Consider the following 15781-nt stretch of genomic DNA (forward strand, 5'->3'; position numbering starts at 1 on the left):
TATGGTAAGGTCTTTTGTACTTTTATGTATACTTTAAAATAAATTCTCGATTATAATCTAGCAATTCTTCGCACGGTGTGCACTTGGTTAAGTGTTTTCTGTAGCCAAAGCCGGCCATCGTAGAAGGCAAACAATTTCTAAGATTCATTGTCTTCCATCAGACAAGGCAGTAGCCATAAGCCTATCTCCTACGAGCCTAACTTTTGACTGGCACCAAAGACATAATTGAAGTGCTCTCCGAGGCAGGGTGTGACAGCATCAACTTGTCAACTCCGATCCGCGACAGATGGTCTTGTGTAGAAGAAAAGCTCAATATTACATATCACATTTAAAACTCTTAACGTAGAACCTCATAATCCAAAGAGACATGATGCATGGGCATGAAAAACTATCTTTGGAACGGCTAAACCGATTTTCACTAAAAGATAGACTTTCACTGAAAAATAGAGGAAGTTTGCTTCCTTTTTCCCAGAAATTGACTTTTCCGGTTCCGTTGGTCCGCGTGATTTGTAAAAAATGAATATCTCGCGCACAACGTCGCGGGCGTCCGCTAGCCACACTAATATTATAAAGGCGAAAGTTTGTGTGTGTGTAAATGTGTAGGTAAGTATATTTGTTCCTCATTTAAGCTGCGGCTACTGTGGCGGCTACTAAAGCGATTTGAGTGAACAAAGCTACTTTTGACCCCGGAAAAATCCATGGTTCCCGCGGGATTTGTGAAAAACTGAATTTAACGCGGACGACGTCGCGGGCGTCCGCTAGTTAATAATAAAAGTCACAAGACGAAACTATTTCAGATGACGCCCTCCCTCGGCCTCTTCATACTAGCTCTGCTCATGTTCGCAGCGGCCCTCAGCTCCGGACAGCCGCCTCAACTGCCGGCGGAGTGCAGAAAATACAGGAGAGACGACAAAAAAGACGATAAACAGCAGATAAAAGCTATTTGCATCCCCTATCTTTATTATTACCCATATTATTATTACTACCCCGCGTATTATTACCCTTATCCATATTATTTTTACTACCCTTACGTGTATGGATAATTAAAGAGTCAAATAAAAACTGGAGCAATTTAATTGGTGCCATTACCTAAGTCATTAAAATTTCAATTAACATTAGACTACCCGTATAAATGCATCTGTTATTGTAATAAGCACAGAATATTAAAGATCTACACTATCTTATTGTCTATTACTATTACGGTAATGACCGTGGACTAAATTTGGTTTGTGTTAAACAGGTTCTCGCATTGAGCCATCCACGTCCATGTCCAGCTTCCCCAATACCACGAAGTTACGAAGTTGGCGAGCTTATGATGACAATCACAAAGCTCCGATCACTATAAAACGTTAATGATAATAATAATAACCGGGCTAATGCCTTAACAACTCTCCGAGGCACGGGGTCGGGGTGCATCTCAACTAACTGTTAAACATATATAACCGGAAGGTCACTCATATAGAAATCTCTAAAACCGTTTTACGTAAAAAGATAAAATTGTGCAGGAAACTTGTTTATAGATAGTAGAAATCCGCTAAGAACGGATTATGCGTTTAGTGCGCCGGATTGAGGAGGACCAAGGGCGGGAGTAGGGGAAGGGTAGGGGTAGCGGTAGGGGTAGAAGAAGTGCAAAGTCAAAGCGAAGCTTGACCGGGTCCGCTAGTAGTTTATAAAGACATCTACTCTTTTATTATAGTATAGATATAGTAATAAAAGTAAAAAATATCTAAAATATATATATTACAAAAACAAAACAAAAAATACCAGTAGTATAGTGTATAATACTTTTAACTAAATAAATCCAGTGTAGGTACCTGAATACATAAAGTAATACATCTTTAGAATTATCATATTTGAGCGTTTTTGTTTTTAAACATGTTAAAAATACAGTACCTATCTTTATTATCATTATATTGAAATCGAATTCATACCGTCAATAACATAGAATGGTCGTCACAATGGCGGTAGATATCTCTGTCTCAACAGATTTGTGTCTAGACTTGTGACTTGTATCTAGTAGGTACTAAAATATTTAAATCAATATTTTTCTCACAGTTTATAAAAAAAGTGAGGTTAGGAGTTAGCTAGCAGCTAGCAGACATATTATTTACACAATTAGTATTTTTTGTTCTGCGACTAACAAAAATAAAAAATATTTATTTATATTTTTTTAAATATCACATTATTTATAGTCGTTCTATAAGAACTTGACTCCACCAATTACGTTGACCGGCCTTCCTTTGTACTTCTTGGAGATTTCTTTCTCGATCTGTAACAAAGGTTATGTTATATGTTAAGTTTGTTATTCATTCACTGAGAAAGAAAGAGACAAACGTCGCTTTCTCTCTCAGCACTCTGAGACCTGTGCGGAGTCATTAGTTTTTTGTTTTAATAGCTTTTTGAATTTTGAATTTGGCTGCTACGAAGGCACACAACTCGCCCGACCTTGGCTCCGAAATTGAACTAAGCGTTTCGTCTTGTTCTCCATTGTTCGCACCTCTACCGAATGGTTAGGTATTCTTTCCTGGCAAAATGCTTCCAGCAGAAGCTTTGAGAATCGGATTTCATCTCTAGGCGTTTCTTGCCGCCTTGGAGATACCATGCGAGCTTGCACGGGTTTGCGGTGCCATGCGAGCGAGAAAGGGTACGCTGCAGCCGTTTATCTTCGCACCGCCAGTGTGGACGGTGCGGTATCGGTGCACCTGGTGCTGGCCAAGGGTAAGGTGGCTACGATTCCTTCTAGATTGACCATCCCTAAATTGTCTGGAATTGTCCGGAGCCACTGTCCTCACCTAATTGATTAATCATGTTAGGGCAATGATGATCTCGATGGTAGAATTGAAGTTGCCTGGTCAGTTTGTTGCGAATTCGGTCTCACAGATCCAAAATTCATAAAAAAATTATTGTGGAGACATGTTCCTGGAGAAATGAACCCTGCCGACTGCTCTGTTCGCGGGTGTGAGGGTTCCTCACTTGTCGATTACCCCCTATAATGACATCCAATTTGGCTGACTCGATCCGAGTCTTCCTGGCCCCAGAATAGATTTTTTCACCCTGAACCCTTGCCTTTTCTAAGAAAGAAAGAAAATAAATCGATTGGAATTACTGGTTGGATCAGGCGCTTCCTCCACAATGGCCACGTTTGATACAGACCGAGCATTTTGCGGCTGAAATCAGGACTCTGAACTTAATGAATTGGGTTCGCGGGCGGCGGATTGTATACGCCGGGCGCAGGGGAGCCGGCAGTCGGTGCGGCGCGCGCGCGTACTCACGTCCGCCTGCAGCTGCTGCGTGCGCTGCAGCAGGCGCGCCAGCAACGGGCGCAGCTCGGCCGCGCGCGCGCCCGCCGCCGCGCCGCGCTCCGCCTCGCGCGCCGCTAGCCGCGCCGCCTTCTCGCACACGCCCAGCTTCTGCTGCAGCTGGCCGCTCAACACGTCCACGTATCTGCACAACGTTCAAAAATGAGGAATCACATTACACGTGAACACCTACCGTACAGACGTAACTCACGTGCGGCCCCGAGTATTACCTCGGCGAGTGCTTGACGTTGTGCAGGTGCGCGATCTCCGGCGCCAGCAGCGCGGCGGCGGCGGCCTGCACGGCGGCCAGCATGGCGCGCAGGGCCGCCGCGCTCTCGGCCGGCAGCTGCTCGATGAGCGAGAACGAGTGGCTCTCCAGCGCGGCGTTCGTCTCGTACAGCCGCATCTTGAGGAACGACTCCAACTGCCACAGACACGCACGCTACTTTATAACAGTGCCATTCATATCAAAAAATAAATGTATACAAAATTCGCACCTAAGCGTAATAGACGACCCAAAGCAAAAGGCCATTCCGATGCAAATCGTATTCATTAGTAAAAACTTCACAATATAAATTCCCTCAGTAAGAACAACTCAATGTCGCGATACAAAATACTAACAGCGCCATCTATCGGCCCATCGCTAAAACAAATTTAAAATAATAGATACACCGCGTCGAATGGTCGATTGTACACATCACAAGGGGCGCTGTTGTAATATGTATGATGCCTCTACTACTTAGGCATGACAATAACAAAAACCCAAATAGTGTAACAAAATCAAATAAATTAAAGAAACAGAAACATCAAATAGAACATTGACCAGCAAAATTGCTACCAACTTCTACAGGGAACTTTATAGCTCATCAGAGTTATCAGTAGAGATTGAGGGGCCAAACATGGAAGAGGTCCCACCTATTTTAATAGACGAAACAAGAAAAGCCATTCAATCTCATAAAAACTATAAAGCTCCCGGAGAGGACGGAGTGACTAGCGAATTGCTGAAAGGAGCAATAGACATTGTACTTAAACCGCTGACGAATCTATTTAACAACATTTTGGACAAAGAAGTTGTGCCAGAACAATGGACAAGGTCAACCATAGTACTAATACACAAAAAAGAGGATAAAGACAAAATTGACAACTATAGACCCATAAGCTTAATGTCAACGATTTATAAAACTTTTTTCAAAAATCATCTTAAGTCGGCTCTCCAAAAGATTAGACGAAGAACAACCAAGAGAACAGGCGGGTTTCAGAGCTGATTTCTCAACAGTAGACCACATACATGTAGTGAAACAAGTTGTTGAAAAATATAATGAGTATGAGAAACCATACTATATCGCATTTGTAGACTACAATAAGGCATTCGACTCACTTTCTCACAACTATATTTATAAAGCCCTTGCCAATCAAGGAATAGAAAATAAGTATATAAGAATAATTAGAAATATATATGTCAACAGCACAGCAAAAGTGAAACTAGAAAGAATTGGAGAAGAATTCACAATCAATAAAGGAGTACGGCAAGGAGATCCTTTGTCTCCGAAACTCTTCTTAGCTGTTTTAGAAGAAATATTCAGAAACTTATACTGGGAAGAGTTTGGAATTAATATAAATGGATACAGGTTGTCTCATCTAAGATTTGCGGACGACTTGGTGCTGTTCGCCGAGGATCCAGAGACTCTACAAGATATGCTAGAAGAACTAGCAACAGAAAGCCAAAAAGCAGGTCTTACTATGAACACTACCAAAACAAAGGTCATGACAAATAGACAAAAACAAAACATAGTAGTAAGCAAACAAGAAATAGAATATGTGAATGAATATGTTTACTTAGGACAAGTAATTTCACCAAAAATGATAATGGACAAGGAACTTCAAAGAAGAGTGAACAATAGTTGGGCTCACTACTGGTCTCTTAAAGAGATTCTGAAAAACAAAGACACTCCAATGCCTACCAAATGCAAAGTATTTAACATGTGTATCCTCCCTATATTATCTTATGGATGTCAAACCTGGGGTATGACCAAAAGCCACCAACAGAAGCTGAGGGTATGCCAACATGGGATGGAAAGGAGCATGTTGCATATAAAGCTAAAGGACAAGTGGAGTTTAAAGAAAATCCGGAAAGACACTGGTGTTACAGATGTTTCTAAAAAGATAAAAAGGCTGAAGTGGCGCTGGACGGGACATGTGCTGAGATCCCCGAAAGAAAAATGGTCCAAAGTGGTCATGCAGTGGTACCCCAGAGATGGGAAAAGGAGGCAAGGGCGACCACATAAGAGATGGGAGGATGACCTGCCGAAAGGATGGCGAGGAAAGGCCAGAGATCGAGTAGAGTGGAAAAGTCTGGAGGAGGCCTATGTCGAAGGACAACCTGATTGCTATAGTATATAAATTAAATAATATATTATTATAGTATTAAGTATATTGTATATATTTAGCAATCAGAGAATAAAGGCTATTTTTATTTTTAACCGACTTCCAAAAAGGAGGAGGTTCTATGTTCGGCTGTATGTATGTTTTTTTTTTTTTTTTTATGTATGTCCAGCGATAATTCCGTCAATTATGGACCGATTTTAAAAATTCTTTTTTTGTTTTGAAGGGTTTACTTCCAGGGTGGTCCCATTTTTTTCATGTCAGGGTCTGATGATGGCATCCTGGAGAAATTGAGGGGAACTTTCGAAAGTTGTAGAGACGGCTAGTGCGTTTGTTAGTGTTTCTATAAGGTATTTTAAACCACTACAACTTTATGAAGGTTTGGAGTTGGTCTGATGATGGAGCCGAAACACAGACGATGGAACTCGTCAAGGATTTACAGCAGTCACCTATTGTTTGGGTTTGATTAATTTGTATTGATGAGTACTTTCCACATATATGGGTTGTGACTGTATTAAGGGTCTGGTGATGAAGACGAGGGACAGTGAAGAGAACTCCTCGACGGTTCACAGTAGCTACCTTGTGTTTGGACTTGATAAATTTGTATTGATGAGAACTTTCCACCTAGATGGATTGTGACTGTATTAAGGGTCTGGTGATGAAGACGAGGGACAGTAAAGAGAACTCCTCGACGGTTCACAGTAGCTACCTTGTGTTTGGACTTGATAAATTTGTATTGATGAGAACTTTCCACCTAGATGGAATGTGACTGTATTAAGGGTCTGGTGATGAAGACGAAGCACAGTGAAGAGAACTCCTCGACGGCTCACAGTAGCTACCTTGTGTTTGGACTTGATAATTTTGTATTGATAAGAACTTTTTTCACTTCGGAGGGCGCTAGTTGCGCGCTAATTATCACTCTCCGTAAAAAGTTCATTTATTAAATATTTAAATGTAAAAGTGCTATAATATAACCTTCCAGATCGATTTGTAAACATATAATAGTGTCGGACAAGTGTTGGCAAAACTTATTGTGAAGTATTTGTGCGGAAATTTATTAATCTTCACTAGCTGGTTGTCGTGGTGTCGTAATTTTGAATCGTAATAAAAAATAAAGTTACCAACTTAAATACCTGTAATTATAATAACAAATACACCGTGTTACAACGATTTGTGTTTTGTTTGGGTGAGAAATTATTCAGGTACAGATTGACGAACATTTTTTGTTTTGAAAAACGGTTGTGATTTTCAAATTTCAAATTGCACACACACTAATGCACTTTTTAACAAGTTATATTTTTCTTTTGGTAAAATATTCTTTATTTACAAGTCATGTGACATGTTACCAACACTGACACTAAGCAAGATGACAGATGACGCATGATGTAAACAACATTGACATTGGCAATGCACAGATTGTTATAAGACAGATAATTATTTTTAAATACAGGCATTGTCTACACTATCGGTCTTGTATTGCCACACGTACGTTATGATAAAATATTATTGAAGATTTTTGACATAGTTTACCGAATATATTTTATACCACTTACTACTGATATAATTATATAAATAAGGAAAAAAAACACTGTTTTTCCTATAAAGTCTTACGTACATTTTAGAAATGAATAACGAAAGTGAAATATATTATAATGAAAATGTGACGACACGAAGACCTGCAAAGAGTAATTTAGAAAATGAAATGACTACAATGGATATTGACCTGACATCGACCACAACAATGTTTTTGGACAATTCTTCCGAGAGCTTGTCTAATACACCTACTGCTGAATACTCGATGGTTGCAGAACTCAGACAAAAAAATGAAAATTTAGCTTCAAGATTAGATTCTGCACACGCAGAAATTCAAAATCTCTTATCTGAAAATTTCCGACTTAACAGTGAGATAGAAAACTATCAGAAGGTTATCAAAACGTTAAAGGGGTTTAGTACAAATCATAATAATGATCTTAGATCCACCAATTCAACACCGACAAGAAAGGCAGGCACCAAATCCAAACAATTCAAGCCATTACAAGATCTTCTATCGCCATTGTTAAATAAGTTACCTAAAAAAGATATGTCCAAACCTTTTATAAATATTGACGTAATAAGCGAATCTAATCATGACAGTGCAAGTGACTGTGTGCTTGTAAAACCTAACTCGTATGAAATAAAAAGAATAAATGACAATGAACATTTAAAAGATAACACATGTCAGTTAAAACATACCCCGGAAAAGAATGACAATTCAAATGATGACATTATATCCCCTACTATAGATAATTTTAATGAAGATATATTTAAAAATGTGAAAAATAAAATAATAATAATTGGTGACCAATATGGAAAAAATATCAGAGCAATTTTAGAAAAAAATCTGGGATCAAAGTATCAGGTAAAAGCCTTTATAAAACCAGGAGCGGCTTCAAATGAGGTGCTTAATATTTGGAAGGATGAAATATCTTCACTGAGTTTTAGAGACTGTGTAGTTGTATTAACAGGTTTCACTTTAAATGCAATGTTATAAACTGGCTTACTTCATGTAAAAACACAAATGTAATTGTTTCTGAAGTACCCCGTAACGATTATTTAAATATTGTAAAGCTCAATAGTGAACTAAAGTTTATATGTGCCAATTTTAATCAAGCGGTATATATGGATATGGACTATAGCAGATTTATTCCTCACAGAAATAGGTTTGCGCTTAACTTATCTAGGTCATTACTAAAAGAGATCTTATGTATAGATTATAAGCAAAATTTTTTGAGATATAAAAGTGTAAGACAATCCAATAAAGTTCTATTTAAATGTAATAAAGAAACTCAGACCGAAGATGTAAATAATTATTCAGAAGTTCAGTTATCAGATAGTAGCAGTAGTCCTAATAATGCCATAAAATTTTTTCGTAAGTAATAGTCTTTATTTTATGCATCAAAATATAAATGGCCTAATAAGTAAGTCGGATATTCTTGGGGTTTGTTTATCGGAATTAAGTGATGAAAATAAACATATCGGAGTTTTATGTATAACTGAACACAATATGATTGAAGATGATATAGAACATTTGTATGTACCAAACTTTCAAATAGCGTCTTATTTTATGCGTGAAAATAGAAATGGTGGAGTTTGTATCCTTATTAAATGTGGGATTAAATACAACATCATTGAGGAAGTTCAATCATTTTCTATCTGTAATTTATTTGAATGTTGTGCAATTGAGCTTGTTGGTTATGGAATCATTGTTATGTGTATGTACCGAGTACCGAATAATTTGCGTAAAGATATCGACACTTTTCTTAAAATATTTCAAAATATCTTACACAAATATTGCTTTAAATCCAAAGAGATAATTATTATGGGCGATTTTAATATTGACACGCTTAAAGTAAATAATATAACGAATTCTTTCCGACTACTTTTGAGCAGTTACAATTTAAATATAGAATTTAATGAACCGACAAGGTTGTCAAGTGGTACCTGTCTGGATAATGCATTCCATAATATTAACAAGGTCAAAGGTGAAGTAAGAGAATTTGCTTTATCTGATCACTCTGCCCAAGTTGTAAAAATTCCTGTAAAAAAGACTCGGGTTTTAACAAATTGGTACAGTTTTAAGCGCGACTATTGCTCTGAAAATTTAAAAAAATTTACGGAATGCATTAATGCTTTATCCTACAACGAAGTGTTTTTATCAAATGATCCTAATGATGCCTTTGATTATTTCTTTGACCTCTTTAAATTATTTTATGACTTATGTTTTCCAACTATAAAAATTAAGATTTCATTAAAAAACAAGCCAAAATGGATTACGAAAGGAATCAAGTTATGCAGTAGTAAAAAAAGAAGTTTATTGTGGAGTTTTCGTAAAAATCCTAGTACACAATCAAAAAGTAAATTTAAAATGTATGCCAAAAGGTTGAAAAAAATTATTCAGCTAACAAAAAAATCTCAAAATAATTACTTTATAGCAAATGCAAAAAATAAATGCTTAGCTACTTGGAGGGTTATTAAAAACAATAAATCGTATACATCTCATGACAAGCAAATTGAGAAAATTAATTTTATGAATCGAGAAGTTACAAATCCAACAGAAATAGCTCAAATATTTAATGATTACTTTATTGATATTTCTAATAAATCACGATTAAATACGGTTAATGAGAGCTTTAATCATATTAATTTTAACAAATGCTCATCTATGTTTATGTACCCTGTCACACCTATGGAAGTTTTCCAAATAATAAAATCCCTGAAAAATACGCAAAGCACAGGTTATGACGGTATAACAACAAAAGTGGTAAAGGCGTCATCACTATATATCTCTGAGGTTATATGTCATATTATAAACATATGTATCCAGGGCGGTAAATTTCCGAAGGCCTTAAAACTCACAATTATTAAACCACTATTTAAAAAAAATAACAGAAGTGATGTTAGTAGCTATCGACCCATTGCTTTAATTACGATATTTGCGAAAGTTTTTGAAAAAGTAATATATAATCGACTTTATAAATACCTCGAAGAAAATGCTATCCTAGTGAATGAGCAAAAAGGGTTTAGGAAAAAGAAGTCAATAAACATGGCAATTTATGAACTCCTTAACAAAGTCATGACTTGTATAGATAGAAAAATACCTATAGCGGCATTGTACATGGATATGACAAAAGCTTTCGATTTTGTGGATCATAATATCTTGTTACATAAATTATATAGATATGGTGTCCGAGGAACTGTGTTAGATCTCTTGACGTCTTATCTCACTGATAGATCTCAAATTACTGAAATTAGTAGAATATGTCCTAATAACTTAACAGAGATATCTTATAACTCAACATCCCGTTGTGTTAAGTATGGTGTGCCACAAGGGAGCATTCTAGGCCCATTGTTATTTATTATATATATTAATGACCTCCCTTCAGTAATAGCTCAACCTATGGTCCTTTTTGCAGACGATTGTACAATATTATATGAACGTCATAATACATTATCTTATGAGGATGATATAAATACATCCTTAGATCAAGTAATTGATTGGCTTGTAAAAAATAATTTAAGTATTAATTTGGAGAAGACTAAAATTATGAATTTTAATTGGGATCGATTTGGAATATCAACAAATAATATCAATCATAAGGGTATGCAAGTTAGCGAAACAGGTGAGACTAAGTTTTTAGGAATAATTGTTGATAGGCATCTTAGTTGGAAAACACAGGTTGACAATATATGTAAGAAATTGTTTAAATTTTCCTACGCGCTGTATAAGTTAAACAAATCAGCTAATATTGAAACACTGCGTATTGCTTATTTTGGATATGTCGAATCAACTCTGAGATACGGAATAATGTTCTGGGGTAATTCAGTCGACAGAGAAAGAGTTTTTAAAGCTCAGAAAAGATGCATCAGAGCAATAAGGAATCTACACTGGACAGATAGTTGTAAACCCCATTTTCAAGAGTTACAAATCTTGACATTTCCTTCTCTGTATATCTTTGAAACAGCAGTATTTGTACATGCTAACCTATCACTTTTCAAAAACTTGAATAATAAAAGACGTCCTCTAAGGTTGTGTGGAGAAGCTGCAAAATCAGCACAGTTTCGGAAAAGTGTATTTTGCCAATCAATAAATATTTACAATAAGCTGACATTTAATATAAAAAATAATTCCAACTTGGCAAGGTTTAAGAAACAATTAAAGAATTTTTTAATAAACAAAGCATACTACTCCATCAAAGAGTACCTTGATGAATAAACCAATTTCAATTGATTTCAAGACTTATTATAGTCTTACTATACAAATACACCATATTAATGACTAATTTTTTTTTTTTTTGCAATTTATCATTTTACTTATCTTTGACATAAACTGACATTATATTGACGTAAAGGCATCATTAGAATTATTCTTTAAAATATTCAATGTACCTACTAATTAATTAATCACTGTACAAATAAATGTGTGAATTGATTATTGTAAATAATAATGTTTTTTATAATGATATTGCAAGCTGCAAGGCGGAATTTGGTGTTTATTTCAATAAGATCTGACTGTAACCTGAATTCGCAATAAACAAATTTTGATTTGATTTGATTTGACTTTCCACTTAAATAGGTTGTGACTGTACACACGCAGTAGGTATGCTAACACTAAAAATAAAAAAATAAAAATTTTAATAAAAAAAATTCAACCGACTTCCAACTCAAAAAATAACTTTAACTAAAAAGCAAAAAATAACATCCTACCTATGTGCTACCTTCTGATCAGTTTGAAGGCGGTGCCAAACCAGTGTCGTGTTTTAATTAAAGCTGTTTCTGAAAGAACCACATACATTTTGTAGTTTAAACGTGTTTAATTAAAACATCACTGGCTTATCGAAAACAGCGATCTCCTCTAGACAAGCAGACATGAAACATTTAAAGAAAGGGAAGCTCCAAGCCGGCCCACCTCCAGCAGCTGGTCGAGGAAGTGCGTGCGCGTGCGCGCGCAGTCGAGCACGCCGAGCGCGTCCCGGCCGCGCGCCGCGCCGCCCGCCGCGCCCGCCGCCTGCAGCACGATGCCGCTCTCGGCCAGGGACAGCGCCGCCAGCTCGCCCGACACGTCCTGCGCCAGGTATTGGGAGAGCACTCGTATATCATCTTTACATCCATCGTTGATGACAAAAGCTAAAGTTGATTTAAATAGGTTGCATAAACATCTTCATTGTAAGCTGATGATGTCCACTAGACGTAAAGTTGATGTTGTCAGTCTGTCCATTTTCATAGGAGGTCAACTGAAACAGTGCCTTGCAGTGCATAGTCCCTATTACTGAATATCTACACCATAATTATAGGATCAAATGGTTCTTCCATCAAACGTTTTTTTATATTGTTTGTTTTAAATGCATCACACCTTATATATTCCAGATATTCACCTATTTCTCAAGTTAAGCCACAATCACAATCAATCACACTAATATTATAAAGACAAAAGTTTGTGTGTAAATTTGTTCCTCCTTTACGCTGTGGCTACTAAAGCGATTTGGCTAAAAAAATGGAAATGGATTTTACTCTGGAATAACACATAGGTATTTTTCATCCCGGAAAAATCCCGCGAGATTTGTGAAAAACTAAATTCCAACAAAGCGCGGGCGTCCGCTAGCTAATCCAAATTTAACAATGTCTAGTTGGTCTGTCAGTTAGAATATAACTCTAAACAAAGCTTGTTCAGAGACAAACAGTTCCTACCACGTCTGGCACCGCGTCCTCGTTCCCCCAGTCTATCTCCCCCGCGTCGCCGTCTCCGAAGTCAATCTCGGCGGACACATCCGCTGACCCGAAGTCTATGGCCGCGCTGTCGCCAAAGTCTATCTGAAGTAATAGGAAAGTACAAAAGGCAACCTTTACGTTCAATAGCTATCTTTTCCAACCAACATCAAGATCATATCTAAATTGGAAGCTATGAAAGCAAGTCTGCTATATTTTTATTGTTTAAAACAAACACTCTTTTTAATTGATATTATTTCATACTCTTACAAAATAACTAACTTTGAATCAAATACACTTCTCATTAATCAGTTAATACTCTCATTAATTAGTTGGCTTAGATAAATTAAGTTGGTTGTGTAAAAAAAAATTGTCATTGGTGAAATGGATTCAGTATACCTGGTCTCCGGCCCCCTGAGCCTCCTCCTCCAGCTCAATGTGTATGGGGTCAGGCTCCACGCTGAGCGGAGGCTCCCCATAGCTCCACTGGTACACTGTGGTGTTGCCATGCAGCACCACATACTGCAGCAGCGGCAGCAGGTCGGATGCCTGCTCCCCCAGGATGTACTTGGTGAACGCTGAGTACAGCTCTATCGCAGGCTGGACTGGTTTTAGAGATTTGCCTATCTGTGAATAAAATAACAATATTTTATTACCAATGTGCAATGCATATTAGAAAGTAAATTAAAGTATGTCAGTGCTTACAAAATAACATAGTTATTTATTAAACTAAATTAACTATATACCTATAACTATTAGCTAAACTGAAACACAACCAAGCGTAAAAAAATTTTTGACTGTCTGTTTGGTAATCTGTGAAATTTTTAACTGATTTTAAAAAAGCTAAATTTAATTGGACGATAGAAGAAATTATTGTGCAACATGATATAGACTACTTTAAAATAACTATTAAAATACTATAAAATAGTTTCAACCCTGAGTCCATACCTTATCATAAATTTCTGGCAACTCCTGCAGTCTCTCCACTAATTCTCTCTTGATTTTGTCTCCCTTGATGCCAAGCTGCTTGCACAGAGTCAGAAACTCTGATTTACTAGATGCCTCATTTTTTAAATAATCCAAGCGTTTCTTCTCACATTCCTGTAATTAAAATTTGAAATTATTCCACATTTTTGGAAATTTTAGTACCATCATAAATTAAGTTAAATTAAATCTTAAACTTAATTCTAATAAATGTGTATGAAACTGAACTGTACCGTGTTATATCCAGTACAGTTTGACACAAGGCTAACAATAATATAAATATCTTGACATTGACTATGAAACTTTGCTTATCTAAAGAGGCTGAAAGCAGGTTTCAACACTTCCTGGTGAATATCAGATAGTCTGACACTTTCGTCACTCTCTTACTGTATGTCAAATCACCAAGACAAAATGTATGAACAAGCTATCTCACGCTTATCAGAAGGTGAAACAGATCCTTAGGTAACAAAGAGGTTTAGGGTCAATCATGCTGCACAGCTAAATTGGCCAAATATAAATTGTTCTATACACTCACAGTTTGCATCTGCTCCTCTTTAGCGATCTGTTTCTTCAGTCCTGGTATTTCATAAGTGATATTTCTGACAAATATCTGCGCTGCCTCTGCTAAATACAGGTTGTCCTTCTCATAGCTTCTCACTATGTCCTGCCAGTCCTTCATCCTCTGTGAGCCGTACCTTCCAAATAAGTTCTTAGTGTCTGCTTCGGTTTCTTTGAGGATTTCAATGATTTTGAGACAGTGGAAGTAGTTTATGTAGCTGCCTGAGAGCAGGGCTGCTATGTCTTCATGCACCGGCATGTCCTAGTAGCAGGGAAAAACTGTGTTGTTAGTATTACTATTACAGCTGTACGCCTAGGATGCAGCAACAACTATCTTGTGAAGAGAATAAGACATTTCATCAACTAATAGCAGCCAAATCGAAAATATTGCTCTATTAGTAGACGCCCACAACTGTCTGGGTAAAATTTAGTTTTTCACAAATCCCTCAGGAACCATAGATTTTTCCTAAATTAAAAGTAGCCTATATGTTAATCCAGAGTAAATCTATTTCCATTCCAAACTTCAGCCAAATCGGCTCAGTAGTTGCGACGTTAAAGAGTAACAAACATCCATACAAACTTTGGTGTTCATAATATTAGTAGGAGAGGATCAATCAATCAATCAATTAACCAATCAATCAATCAATCAATCAATTTATTTATTTACAGATACAGGTTTAAAACTTATAAGAGAAAACTCAGAAAGTATGCATCCATGGGTGTATTATTATACTATTTTCTGTTATAGCAATAGTAGACCTTCTCTAATACTTTAGTAAATATTCTTGTAACAAATATTCTCAATTTTAGAATTACAACTAGCTTTCTGTCCTTTAGATCTATACACTAAATTGTTTAAATAGCAAGAAGAATGTACAGTAAACCCAAAGAAGGCTCACCTGAATGGCATTGTTGATCTTCTCTCGCACTGCTAATACACTCTTCTGCCATTCCTTGTTGACGTGGCGGCGACTGATCAGCCAGTCCTGCAGCTTGCCTATATTGATATCTATGGGAATATTACTCTCCTGAAACCATGACAAAACAAAAAATTATTACTGTAACAAGTAAAACGTGTAAAACATATTGGATATATTGAATGAGTATTTTAAGACACAAAGCTTCTACTTACGTCCATTTTTTGCTTTACTAAGAAGAAGTCATATAATTAATTTTCATTCGCTTACAACTAAAGTAAATTTTAAAAAGTCTTTTTGCCAAAATATTGAATTGAACCTTTGTTTTTAAATATTTTATTTCAAATTCAATGTATTTGAGTGACGTGACGTGTCAGTACTCGTTGTTGACTGTTGTCA

At 36.7% G+C, this 15781-nt stretch overlaps 1 protein-coding gene across 1 annotated transcript; it reads right to left on the bottom strand.

The window, feature by feature from the left end:
* Nucleotides 1–1723: 1723 nt before the first annotated feature.
* LOC112043576 (CDK5RAP3-like protein) lies at nt 1724–15781 on the bottom strand. Its single transcript, XM_024079054.2, has 10 exons — nt 15598–15781; nt 15365–15493; nt 14443–14727; nt 13872–14024; nt 13323–13550; nt 12906–13028; nt 12127–12282; nt 3530–3723; nt 3273–3444; nt 1724–2269 (listed from the first exon to the last, which is right to left on the bottom strand). Exons 1-10 carry the CDS (start codon nt 15601–15603, stop codon nt 2198–2200), a joined length of 1518 nt encoding a protein of 505 aa, XP_023934822.1. The 5' UTR covers nt 15604–15781; the 3' UTR covers nt 1724–2197.

The sequence above is a fragment of the Bicyclus anynana genome, chromosome 10 (genome assembly GCF_947172395.1).
Source record: "Bicyclus anynana chromosome 10, ilBicAnyn1.1, whole genome shotgun sequence".
NCBI classification, from domain to species: domain Eukaryota; kingdom Metazoa; phylum Arthropoda; class Insecta; order Lepidoptera; family Nymphalidae; genus Bicyclus; species Bicyclus anynana.